At 41.5% G+C, this 13,155-nt stretch overlaps 2 protein-coding genes across 7 annotated transcripts in view; one reads left to right on the top strand and one right to left on the bottom strand.

Annotated features, from left to right (window-relative positions):
- ATL1 (atlastin GTPase 1) overlaps nucleotides 1–12,317 on the bottom strand; it is an 82,049-nt gene extending 69,732 nt beyond the window's left edge. For both annotated transcript variants that reach the window (XM_054513701.2, XM_045900823.3), the window contains exon 1: nucleotides 12,096–12,317. The gene's annotated coding sequence lies outside the window, so the exon portion shown is untranslated. The remainder of the gene's footprint in view (nucleotides 1–12,095) is intronic.
- Nucleotides 12,318–12,372: 55 nt separating this feature from the next.
- Nucleotides 12,373–13,155, top strand: part of MAP4K5 (mitogen-activated protein kinase kinase kinase kinase 5) — a 110,393-nt gene continuing 109,610 nt past the window's right edge. For 3 of the 5 annotated variants that reach the window (XM_064571022.1, XM_054513699.2, XM_045900820.3), the window contains exons 1-2: nucleotides 12,376–12,514; nucleotides 12,765–12,981. In XM_064571022.1, the coding sequence (XP_064427092.1) occupies nucleotides 12,874–12,981 (108 nt within the window). In that variant the 5' untranslated portion in view covers nucleotides 12,376–12,514; nucleotides 12,765–12,873. Of the gene's footprint in view, nucleotides 12,515–12,764; nucleotides 12,982–13,155 lie in introns of those variants that run through there. The other 2 variants (XM_054513698.2, XM_054513700.2) reach the window with 2 other exon arrangements.

Genomic DNA, 13,155 nt, shown 5'->3' with positions numbered 1-13,155 from the left:
CCTGTGTTGGGCTCCATGCTGGGTGTGGAGAGTGCTCAAGATTCTCTCTCTCTCTCTGTCTCTCCCCTCAATTCTAAAAATATTTATTTATTTATTTTTAAAACCATAAGTTTAATCTACTCCAAATAAATACCTCCAACCATATGAAAATACATATATACAGGATTATTTATTACAACATTTTATGTAATTGCAAAAAACTGGAAACAATATATGAGAGTGGGTGAATATACTATATCTACACAATGAAATACTATGCTGCTGTAATAAAGAATAAAGAAGATCTCTATGAATGGATACAGACTGATTTCCAGAATACACTATTAAATGGAAGGGGGAAAAGTGAAAATGCTTTACCCATCCTGTAAGAAAGAAAAGGATATGAAAGAACAAAGGTATCTGCTCTTCTATGCAAAAGAAATACAAGAAAAATAAACCAGAAGCTAGTGAGATCAGTTACCTACAGGAGATGGATGGGAATAGGATGGAAGTAATGGGAGAATGGGAACAGGGTAGTAGGGGGTGAGGAAGATTGATCCTCCTTAAGTATAGCCTTTTTATATAGCTCTGTTTCTTAGAGCCATGGTAATGTTTCACATTCTCCAAAATAAATAAATAATTGAAATCAACCAGGTTATGGGTGTAGAGAGAGTTCTCAAAATGGAATTACAAACAAAAAAAAGTGAATCTAACTGAATTACAGGTGAGTAACATAACTACACTGAGGGTGTAGGAAGAACTAATCTGAAAAACTTCAGAAAACAGTATTTTGACTATATGCTATAAGACTAAAGACAAAAACTATACACAAGTATCATACTCTAGTTCACTTAAAAACATTTTTTGAGCATAGTTGATACACAATGTTAATTTCAGGTGTACAACATACTTCAGATTTTTTTTCTTCTAGGACATATGTGGGCTAACAATTCTGAAATTACTTAATATATGCACTAGGATTGGACAAATATATGGTACATAATCAGAGCCAGATTTCTTGCTTTTTAAGATAAAGTTATAACAAGGAAAGGAGGAAGGATAGAATGAACCCTGTGGTGTTGAGTCAATCTGAAGTATCAGTATGATAGAGTAAAAATACAAATAACTCAACTTTTAAAAATGGGCAAAGGATCTATTAGACATTTCTCCATAGAAGACATACAAATGGCCAATAAACACATGAAAAGATGATTAATATCTTTAGTCACTAGGAAAATGCAAATCAAAACCACAATGAGGGCCACATGGGTGGCACAGTCGGTTAAGCATCCAACTCTTTTGATATCAGCTCAGGTCTTGATCTCAGGGTCATGAGTTCAAGCCTCACATTGGGGTCCATGCTGGGAGTGGAGGCTACTTAAAAAAAAAAAAAACAAACCCACAATGAAATGCTACCTCTTACCTACTAGGATGAAAAAGACAATGAGTGTTGGTGAGGATGTGGATAAATTGGCATACCCATACACTGCTGGTGAGGATATAAAATGGTGTAGCCACTTTGGAAAGCAGTCTGGCAGCTTCTTGAAAAGTTAAACATTGAGTTATCATATGGCCAGCAATTCCACTCATATATACCCAAAAGCAATGAAAACATATGTTATATGAAAACATGTGTACAGGAATGTTCATAATAGCATGATTCAAAGGAGTCAAAAGGTGGAAATAACCTAAATGCCAAATAACTGATGAATGGATAAACAAAACTGTGTATCTACACAATGGAATATTTGGCCATAAAAAGGAATAAAGTACTGATATATGCTACACCACGGATCTTGAAAATATTATGCTAACTGAAAGAAGCCAATCACAAAGACCACATATTGTATGATTCCATTTATATTAAATGTACAGTATTGGCAAATCTATAAAGACAGAAAGTAGATCAAAGTTTGCCTAGGGCTAGGGAGGGTGGAAGGGAGGTTGAAGAGAAACCCTCAGTTTCTGCTTTTGAGTACAGGTTTCTTTTGGGGGCAATTAAAATTTTTTAAATGTTTGAAATCAATTCTGTACAACTCTGTGGATATATGAAAAATGACTGAATTATACAATTTAAATTGGTGAATTATATGGCATGATAATTACATAGCAATAGGCTACTTTTAAAAAGTCAAGGTCAAGTTTATTTTAAATCAGAAAAAAAGAAGGAAAGGTATTTGTACATTAGTACTCTAGATCTCCTCTCATCCTGACCCCACTGGAATGTTACTTCATAAATTGTTCCCTCCATATCCTCAATGCTTTTTTTCCCCCACTGGTTCCTTCACGCTCATTTCCCCCCATCCTAAAAAAAAGGCTCTCTCAATCTTGTCATTTACAACAACATGGATGGACTTAGAGGGTGCTAAGTGAAATAAGTCTGACAGAGAAAGACAAATACCGTATGATTTCACTCATATGTGGAATTTAAGAAAAAACAGATGAACAAACAAAGAAGACAAAACCAGAATCAAATACAGAGAACAACTGGTGGTTCCCAGAGGGGAGGTGAGTGGGGGATAGGTAAAATAAATAAAGGGAATTAAGAGCACACTTGACTTGTTGAGCACAGAGAAATGCACAGAACTGCTGAATCATTATATTGTACACCTGAAACTAATATAAAAGTATGTGTTATTACACTTCAGTAAAAAAAAAAGAAAGAATAAAATGTAACCTCCTTAAGAAAGAAAAGGGCTCTCTCAATCACAAGTTTCTCCATAGTTGATGCTACAACTCGTTCCTTCCCTATAATAGCTTAACGCAAAAGGGCAATTACTGTCATATAATTTTTTGAAGATGGGTTGGTTTTGTGGTGATTAATTCAGCAGCTCAATATCATCATTGACCATATTAGTCAGGACATAGATTTGGCTGCTGTAAAAAATTACAGTGGCTTAAGACAGATATTCATTTCTCTCTCATGACATAATCTGAACATAAACCCTCCAGGGCTAATAATGGTGGCTTTGAAATATCAAGGAACGTAAGCTTGGACTTCCATGGTATAATCCAAGATGGCTGCTTGGGCATTTGCATCCTCATTCCAGTCAAATAGAAGGGAAGAAAGGAAAGAAGGGCATATATCTATTCTAAGGGTACAACTCAGAAGTGGCACATTTCACCTCTACTCAAATTCTATTGACCAGTACATGTCCCACCTATTTGATATATTATGTGTATGTGTATCCAACTAAAATTTAAGAAATCTCATATTAAAGAAAGAAGGGAGGGCACCTGGCTGGCTCAGTTGGAAGAGCATGATCTTAATCTTGGGGTCGTTGAGCCCCATGTTGGATGTAGAGATTACTGAAAAAAAAATTTTTTTTTAAAAGAAGGGAAATGGATTTTAGAGAATACCAGCAGCCTTTGCCACAAGGACCAAGGTTGCATTTTACCATCCTTAGTGTGTGGACTTATTTTGTAATGTGGGCTCCTATCATGGTGCCAAAATGGCATCTGCCATTCCAGTCACCAGAAGCAGTTAGCCATGCCTAGAAACAAAAAAGGCATGTCTGTGCCTTGTGTACCTTGTTAAAAGCAAGGAAAACCTTCCAGAAGCACTCCCACGGACTTTACCTATGTGTTATTATCTAGAATTGTCTAGCCCTCTAGTAAGAGAAAAGAGGCTAGGCCAATCAAGATTTATCCCCTAGCATTGGGGAGAGTCTCAGTCTCATCTGATGGACACAGACACTCAGAAAAGGTCAACAAAATTGTGGTTCTGATAAGGAAAGAGAAGACAGTTTTTGAGCACAAGGCCCAGGTGATAATCACAGCTTTCATTTTCCCCTTATCCTCCACTGGTATCTCCTCTGATGGGGTGACCCAAAACTTACTTCCACGTGTCCAAGTCCTTAGTGGCCTTATCTTTACTGGGTTGCTGCAGTTTCGTATTGTTCAGTAATAATTAGACACGTGAATACCAAGAGGTATCTTAGTACATACTGGGGTCTCAGACATAGTCCTTCTTGTTTACTTTGTGGAGCAATAACCAATTCCCCTTGGTAATGAGGACCAATCACCCCAATCGGTACAATGTTCCCCTCTCTAACTGTTGCCTCAATGGTTCGAAGGCCTATATGGACCAGGTGACAGTTTCAGTTTCCTATTTAATGAAATTGTGACTGTGTTATCTGGGGATAGTATTTGTCCCTTAGGCCTTCAAATCCACCAATCCTATTTAATGAAATTGTGACTGTGTTATCTGGGGATAGTATTTGTCCCTTAGGCCTTCAAATCCACCAAGCCCAATGTTTTAAAGACAAAGTTGTAGAGACAAAAATTCTTCAAGTGAGTTGTTAGGAATAGAAGAGCCACCACTCCACCCCTTGGTTCCTAGGCCCACACATTCTGTATGTGGGGTAGATAGCAACATATATTGGCTATTGGGTTAAGTCCTATCTCATATCCTTACTGGGTTATCTCCCAGCCAGCATCATAACTGATCCTTCTGCAGGCCTTTCCTCCATTCCCTCAAACTAGCTGCTTCTGAGTGATGGGTTTGAGGTAAGATCAGTTAATTCCATGGTCATGATTTCATTGCTATATTTTCCTCAAAGTAAAATGAATTTCTTGCTTAAATTTAATGTTATAATACATGATGATGAAATAAGGCATTCTATAAATCCATGAATTGTGGTACTAGTAAAACAAAACAAAAAACAACTTTCCAGGCAGGGAACATAAACCCATACTGGAATATATACCTATTTTCTAAGGATGAATCCCTCTTCTCTCCATAACGGAAGGAATCTAGTATAATAAACTGCCACCAAGTGGTTGACTGGTCTGTATAGGAAATACTACCATACTGGGGCCCGGGCAATAGCCCTGTTATAAGCAGGTTAAACACTCCATAGTGGCAGTAACTATTATCCTTGGCGAGTAGAAGTCCATGCTGCTGAATCCATATTTGGCTTCTATTCCTTTTGTACATGAGCCCATTGAACTAGCATCAGGGTCATTAGGTAGAGGCTGACATCCGTAGGACAGACCATCTTGTAAACCTGATTATTGGAATGAATGCCCTCTTGTGGGCAGTTATGTGGTTCACAGATATTTTCACATTCTGGGTCCATTTTGAGAATCTATCTGTATTACCTCTCCCACTGACTTCCTTGTCTCAGATATTCTTCAAGTTACTGGTCCACCTGCTGGCCACTTTACATAAAGATAGATCTATACCTCAGGCCGTCTCTCCTTCCTAATGAAGAGGATAATCAGATGTTCTATTCAGTGTTATGCCCATGGGGAGAATTGCTCTTCATCTCTATTTTTCAAAACCACCTCATTACGGGTAGGGCCATAATTCAGAGGCTATATGCTTCCAGTTGGTGTTAGTATATCATGCAGACCATTAATAAACCAGGCGCAAGCTTTTCCTTCCTTTGCTAAATGAGCATGAGCCCATAGAAAAGGTTAAAAAAAAAAAAAAGGTGGCAAAGAAGTAGGGGCAGGTACAGAGGAAGTCTGTCCATGCAATTTATACATGCCTTCCATATCAGCTCAGGTCACCCCAGTATATGTCTTTCCATTTGACAATGAAATTCTGCTGCCCATGTTCAATTTATGATGCAGTAAATTAGATAACACCCAGTTCCTAAAGAGCAATTCACATCACACAGTCACTTAGTATCCCACAGTCAGGTGTTTAGTTTCTGCCAAGGCCTGGTAGCAAGCCAAGAGTTACCTTTCAAATGGAGAATAGTTGTCAGGAGATGAGGGCATATTCTTATTCCAAAACCCTATCAGTGCAGCTTGCGCCAATAACCTGGACCATCTGTAGGGCATTCTGTTTTTCCAAGTCATATGAAAAACTGGCAGTGATATAGTTTACATGGTAAATGGGTCAGAGAGCAGCACATGCAGTATATGGCTCCAAGATCCAAACAGGCCAACCAAGCATTGTGTATTGTTCTTTAAGGTGGGCAATGCAAGGTGGGGCACAGTAACTCCACTGATTGTTAGAAATTTCCCTATTGCACAGGTCTCTGAACTGGGTTTATTTCTCATCCTCTGATAGAAAGGTTTTTTTAAGGTGTCTAGGGCAGTTGCTACTTCCTGTCCACCTATCCGGTTTGCACCACGTCATCAAGGTAATAGAGTAACAGGATGTTCTATTGGATATCGAGAAAACAAAGGTCCCTCTGGAATGATACCATATTATAACTCAAGTGTTTACAAAGGCCTGAGGTAAGACTATGACCAGTCATGTGAAGGCTAACTGCTTCTGATTTTTTTTTTTTAAAGATTTTATTTTATTTATTTGAGAGAGAGAACACTAGCAGGGGCAGAGGGAGAGGGAGAAACTGAAATCTACGTTCTAGGTTTCAAGTCAATAGCTACATTCTAGGTGCCAAGGGCCATGATGATTTGCTCTAGTAAAGACTCCACTTGTAGAAATACAACTATGAGGCTTCTCCCTCAATTAAGGGGCTCCAGGTTTGTGAACTGGTTACAATTTAAGAATTGCGTGATATGTATTGAATCGCCATTACAGTGACTTGAGTTACATTTCTGCTCGTCAGACCTAGAACTTTTCTGCTTACATATGTCAAGTAGTACTTAAGTGGACTGTTGGTTTCTTTCATTCCTAGACATTGATGATCATACAGAACCAAAAAGATCCTTACAGTCAAACACCCTGATGATCACTTCCTCCTGAGGGTTATCATGGTAACTGCGCTGAACATGTCTTTGACAGTTAAGTCCCACCTGGCCTCTACCAGGATCTCAATATTCCCACTGAAATCATGGATCCTTATTTCACTGTGGCATCTCCATTATCATTTCCAACCAATTAGGACAGCCACCAAAGAATTTTTCAAGGATATCTGTGGCCCTTTACTCAATGCCTTGATAAAGGTAAATTTTATGGGCCGTTATAGGGATGGTATGGATAGAGCATTACTAAGCAGGATGTACATAATAGGGCAAGTCCACCATTCCCATCTCCCTGAATCTTCAGATTCCTTCCTCTACAGTATGCCCTGGAAGTTCTGGCATTTCAACATATAGTCTACCAGCTTCGAATAACCAATTCAGAAAGACCACCAGCCACTCAAGTCAACCTGAATCACAGGTAAGTATTTGGCAAGATCCTGTTAATTCCTTCAGTGCGTAAGTTTTCTCCTCAAGAACTGGTCTTGTCCTTCTCCATCAGGGCTATGCTGAAATCTCTCTCTTTTTAAAAGTTTTTATTTAAATTCCAGTTAGTTAACACACGGTGTAATATTAGTTTCAGGTGTACAATATAGTAATTCATCACTTCCATACAAACCTGGTGCTCATTACAAGTGTTGCATTCCTTAATGCCCATCACCTATTTGAAATGTAACTCTTACTCAAAGTTCTCAGCCTCATTTTTATCTACCCAAATGCCCCCATTCCCTGTTGCAGGGTCCCAATACTTCTCTACCAGGGATCTTACCTTAGCATAACAGATCTAGGTCTCACATTTAATTAATGTTGCAACTTGATAGCCTTTACTATTCGGCCATGGGCTTGATTATCAGCCATTATCTTCTCTGCAGCTATTGAGAAATGTTTCTTCAAAGCTGTCAAAGAAGCTTTTTGATTCTCTACTCATGCCTTAAGTTTGGAATTCAGGCCATTTGTCTTTTTTCCCATTTATTCTCTCAGAGGCAATCAGAGCAAATGACACCATGATTTTAGTAATCATCACTATCAAAGCAGCTAAGTGCAAGAGACTGGTCTTCCAGTGCTGCGCCCTCCATCACACTCCATCTCTTGCCACTACCGATGGTTATTTCAGTAATTGTGATGCCATTGTTTCATTTTCTGTGGCAAGAAGTTTATACAGGTAATCATCAGATTATGTGAGTAATACCATCCCACAAAGCAAGGGTTTCTTTTCTGAGGCTTCTTCCAATTCCTGTAACTATCAATCAGGGTTCTGATAAGAGAGATACAGCACAGAAAGAGAATCTAATGAAAGGACTATTTATAAAAATGAGGACAGGGTTAAAGGAACCAATAAGGGAGAGTGAAACACCGTGAGACCAGCAACAGCGGAATGCCGTTATCATACTCATCCTAAAGGGGCAAGGAAAAAGAGAGCTAGTTAGAATCCTCTAAGAGCAATACAGCTGTAGGACAGGGCCACAGCCAGGCAAGGTAGTCTCTTCTGTACATTAGGGCTTCTCAGAACACTAGTTTATATGAGGTGTGAGCAAACTTCAAGCAACCCTTCTGAATGTTATACTTATTATACTGTGAGGAAATCAACAAGAAACAACATATGATTATTTATAACTTACATTTTTTTCTTAGCTACTGAATTTGCAGACAGGACCAAATTGTGAACTGAATACAAGAACACTGCTACCAGTCCTCATTAAAACCTAAAATCCACCCTGGGAGTCAAGATTCATAAAAAAAGCATTTTAACATATCAGATGATCATTTCAAGCTGGATAAAAATGGAATGTGCATTGCCTTCCTCAAGTATTCTTTTTCTATTTTTTAAAATTTTATTTATTCATATATTTTTAAAGATTTTATTTTTAAGTAATTGCTACCCTCAAGTAGGGCTCAAGCCTACAACCCTGAGATCAAGTCACAAGTTCCACCAACAGAGCCAGTCAGGCACCCCTAATTCTTCTTTTTAAAATTCCCATCATAATGACCTGATACTGATTCTGAATGAGATACATGTTCTATTGCTGTCCAGGGCAAAACAGAATTTTTCTATACTTGGAAAATATGGTTCTTCAATATACAACTGACCCGAACTAATAACAAAGAATAGCTGAACTATTTGAAAACCTAAATCATAACTGTGGCAGATGTCTTCCAAAATTTAATTAATTTATATCTAACAAATCTATGGAGCAATAAACTCAATTACACAGAGTTACATTTCGCAACAAGTTTATGCTGGAAGGTTCATCAGGAGATTATATAGGTTAAGCCTATATGTTCCATACACAAAAATTATTGTCCTCATGCTCTGTTCTGTCACACTTGAGAGTTTTAATTAGGCTTTCTGTCTTGGATAGTAAGTTGTGAAGCTTACTAACTTCTACCTAGAAGTTAAAAAATGTTAAGTCCCCAATTTTTTTTTAATTCAACGTTGGCTAAAGTTGAAACCAGAAGCCACTGATCATAATTAGCATTTTACTAAAGAACTTTGATAGAACGGAAAACACTACAAAGCACAGAGCAAACCATTATAGGTTGTTATGTAGATAAGAGTAAAACCTGGAAGATGTTTACATGTCAGATATTATGAAGACACAATGAATATATGATATTGAGGCTGGGATGAAGGGCCTATCAAGCTATATCTATTCTTATTCCATACCTTGTTATAATATTGGGTAGTTTGTAAGAAACTCTCCTGTTAGCTACAATTTTTTAATTATTATTTTTATTATTATATTACTTTTACTTAGTAATATAATAATACAAAATTTTATTTATTTAGTAATATTTACTACTATTATTAAGATTTTTAAAAAAGATTTTATTTATTTATTTGAGAGAGAGAGTGAGAGCAAGCACAGAGGGAGAGCGAGCACAGAGGGAGAGGGAGAAGCAGACTCCCTACTGAGCAAAGAGGCCCTTTGGGGCTGATCCCAGGACCCTGAGATCTTGACCTGAGCCAAAGGCAGATGCTTAACCGAGTAAGCCACCCAGGTGCCCCACATTATTTTTTTTTTTAAGATTTTATTTATTTATTTGACAGAGAGAGACACAGCGAGAGAGGGAACACAAGCAGGGGGAGTGGAAGAGGAAGAAGCAGGCTTCCCATAGAGCAGGGAGCCAGATGCAGGGCTCGATCCCAGAGCCCTGGGATCATGACCCAAGCTGAAGGCAGACACTTAACGACTGAGCCATCCAAGTGCCCCACCACATTTTTTCTTTATTATTGAAACTATGTGCTTAATTGTTTACGATGTAAAACTAAATTTATGTACCATATGTTTATTTTATGGAAATTGAACTTGAATTTCTCTACCAACCGTATAATATTTAACCCACCAGCTATGAATTCACTGATCTTATTTAAATGAACTCAACCAGTATTTTGAAATCCTTAAGATTCGTTTGGAGTTGGGGGCGCCTGGGTGGCTCAGTTGGTTAAGCGACTGCCTTTGGCTCAGGTCATGATCCTGGAGTCCCTGCATCGAGTCCCTGCATCGAGTCCCTGCATCGAGTCCCTGCATCGGGCTCCCTGCTCGGCAGGGAGTCTGCTTCTCCCTCTGACCCTCCCCCCTCTCATGGGCTCTCTCTCAAATAAATAAATAAAATCTTTAAAAAAAAAAAAGATTCTTTTGGAGTTGGAATAAAGCAAATGTTTTCCTCTTTGCATCAATTGTGGTACAAGTAATGATTATAACAGACACATTTTTTAACCACCACATAGAATTTCAATTTTTTCCATGCTATTCACCTCTGGGTTGATGGTCAAAGCATATGGATCTGCCATTGCTGGCAACATAAAAGTATCTGCACTCCAGAGTCTTGTTGAAGCCTATGACCTCAAACTTTTTATTGCCCAATTCATATCAAACATTGTGTTTCAAGAATAACATGCTTGAAGGATTATCAGACATTTATCCTTGTTCCAAACTGGGAATTCAGAGTTTTCACTTTATGAAGGCTCATGAGGTAAACTTTTCTAAAGTCTTCAGATCAGGACAAGATGTGCCTCTCTTGATCAACTGCTTCATTGTGATCTCAAAAACACTATAAAACTCTCTGGCCAATTGGCTGTATTGTTTGGTATCCTATTTTCCCTCTCTTTAACAGCATACCTATTTCTTCGTTTACTTATTTCTATTTTGTGGTATAGTATGTATTTTCTGTATGCTGCCTCAAATTCTCTGGAATAATGCAAGTATAAATAAGTAAGAATAAATTTCAGACTAGAGAAAGGATCAATGCTTATAGGGTCAAAGGAAGAAAAAAAGAATCTATGACAGTAAACAAGTACTAGGATACCAATAGAACATTTGAAAAGATTTTGAGTCATTGAAGCCAAAAGTATGTGCCCACCAAAACAAGTGCCAAGAAGCTTTGAAAGAAGGAACTGTTCTTCAACAATTTTTTCATGCAGCAAACACATAGGCTTTGTCCATACAGCATGTAAGTCTGAGCTTACTTATGTTCCCTAAATAAGTGCCCTTTGTGCATGAAGCACAAGAAAATACATATATTCCTTGTCCTGTTAAGGTGTAAATTTAATTTCTACATTATACAATTAATTACAATGATCACCAACAAGGAGTGTATTGCCCAAGAACAGAACTGAATTGAATGTTCAAAACCACAAGCCAACATCTGCAACGTGCTCTTTTGTGATTTTTCAGTTACTAAATGCATTGGCTGAGTGTTATCTGGCTTTTCTGCTCAAAACCTCTACTGAACTCCAGAAATATCTTTGCCAGTATACATAAATCTGGCAACTTTATTTCTACCTTCAGAACAGGACTGGAACTGAAACTGCAAAATAGTTTGTGAAACATCAGCCAAATTACTTCCTCGAACTCCTGTTCTATATTCTGTGCACTGCGAATTATTTTACAACCTCTTCTGTTTGATAACCCTCTTCATAATCCTGTAAAGTGCCTTATCAACACTTTCCGAGGTGTCAGATGCAAAACCTTATTCTCTTCAAGCTGCAGATAACGATACTGAGATATTGCCAAATAATGGTGTCTTGCCCCAGACACATACTGAGAAGGTCCTAGATCCAGAATCACGTTGTGGTCTCTGCTCTTGTTTTAGCTTCTGCAGAACTCCGGATCTCATTCAAGGAGCAATCCCCGCGGTGACGCACCGCGTGTGCCCAACAGGGATAAAGGCCACTAAGACTTAGAAATGTGGAAAAACCCAGTGGAAGACAGGTCGTGCAGGTGTGTAGGGAAGCCTCAAACTGGTACCACTGGGAATGATTTGCAAAACAGGAAGGTGCAGTAGGGTGTGCCGCGCCTTCGTTGACCCGGCACTCCCCCACCTCCTTCCCTGGCGCCCCACGGCCAGGTTACTTCTGGCCCAGTGCCCTCAGCGTACCTTTTCCGTGTTGAACTGGAAAGGCTGCCCTCGTGCCCACCCTTCTCCCTCTACCCGTCACCCTCCAAATTTACCTGACGGAGCTGGGGGGCGGTTTACCGGAGGCCCGTCGGTTCACGAACGCCCAGGGGCGTCCGTAATCTCAGTGGGTAGCACAGCCTGGGCCCCGAAAGGACGCGCCCGGCCAGGGGGCGCGGTGGCCTGGCGGCCGGGAGGGTGTCGTGTCCCGACCAGGCCTCAGGGCGGCACTCTGGTCCCGCGGCCGGCGCGCTGGGGCGGGCCGCTGGGCGCCGACCCACGCTGGCCGGGAACGTTTCACCCGGTGACGCAGCCCCGGGTGGGGGACGTGGTGCGGCGGCGGCGGCGGCGGCGGCGACGGTACGCGCCTCCGCCGCCGCGAGAGGACGTGCGGTGCGGCGGGAGGCGGCGGCGCAAGACCTGGAGTGGCCGGCGGGTGCCGGGAAGCGGGACGCGGGCGCCGGCGCGGAAGTAGGTGCGGGACTCCGCGCTCAACAAAGAGCCGGGCCGCCCCCCTCGGGTACCGAGCCGGCCCCAGGCCCCCGGCGGCCGGGGAGACCGGCCGGGCTGTTCGCGGGCGGTCAGGAGGGGGAAGGGCCGCGCCCGGGACGGGACTGCGGGGCGCCGTGGACCCTCCCAGGCCCGCCTGTCCGCGGCTCCCGGCGGGGCGGAAGGGAAGGGGCTGGGCCGCTCCGGGTTGTAGCCTTTGCTCGTCCCTCGTGCAGGCGGAGCTGCGGGCAGAGGCTCCATGTTGGGAAGCGGCGCCGCTCGTCCTCGTTAGCGGGAATCGGGGCGCCGCGGGCAGAGCCAGCGGGGGCCGGGCCCTGAGCGAAGATGGAGGCCCCGCTGCGGCCTGCCGCGGACATCCTGAGGCGGAACCCGCAGCAGGACTACGAGCTCGTCCAGAGGGTCGGCAGCGGCACCTACGGGGACGTCTATAAGGTGAGGCAGGCCGGGCCCGGCCCCGAGCCGGGCTGCTTTCCTGCGGTCGGCTGGCTCCCGGGAATAGGGCCACTTTCTGGCCAAGTATGAGACGTGGGGAGGATGCCTTTATTGTTGCATCTTGGGGATGAAGCGGACGGCTTCTTTTTTTACTCAGCTCAGAGCACCCTGTCT

This window comes from Mirounga angustirostris, unplaced genomic scaffold (genome assembly GCF_029215605.1).
Source record: "Mirounga angustirostris isolate CCGP_5_RB_7025 unplaced genomic scaffold, mMirAng1.0.hap1 SCAF_9, whole genome shotgun sequence".
In the NCBI taxonomy this organism is placed as follows: Eukaryota; Metazoa; Chordata; class Mammalia; order Carnivora; family Phocidae; genus Mirounga; species Mirounga angustirostris.
Note: the sequence above shows the minus strand (reverse complement) of the source record. Positions and strands in the feature narration are given on the sequence as shown.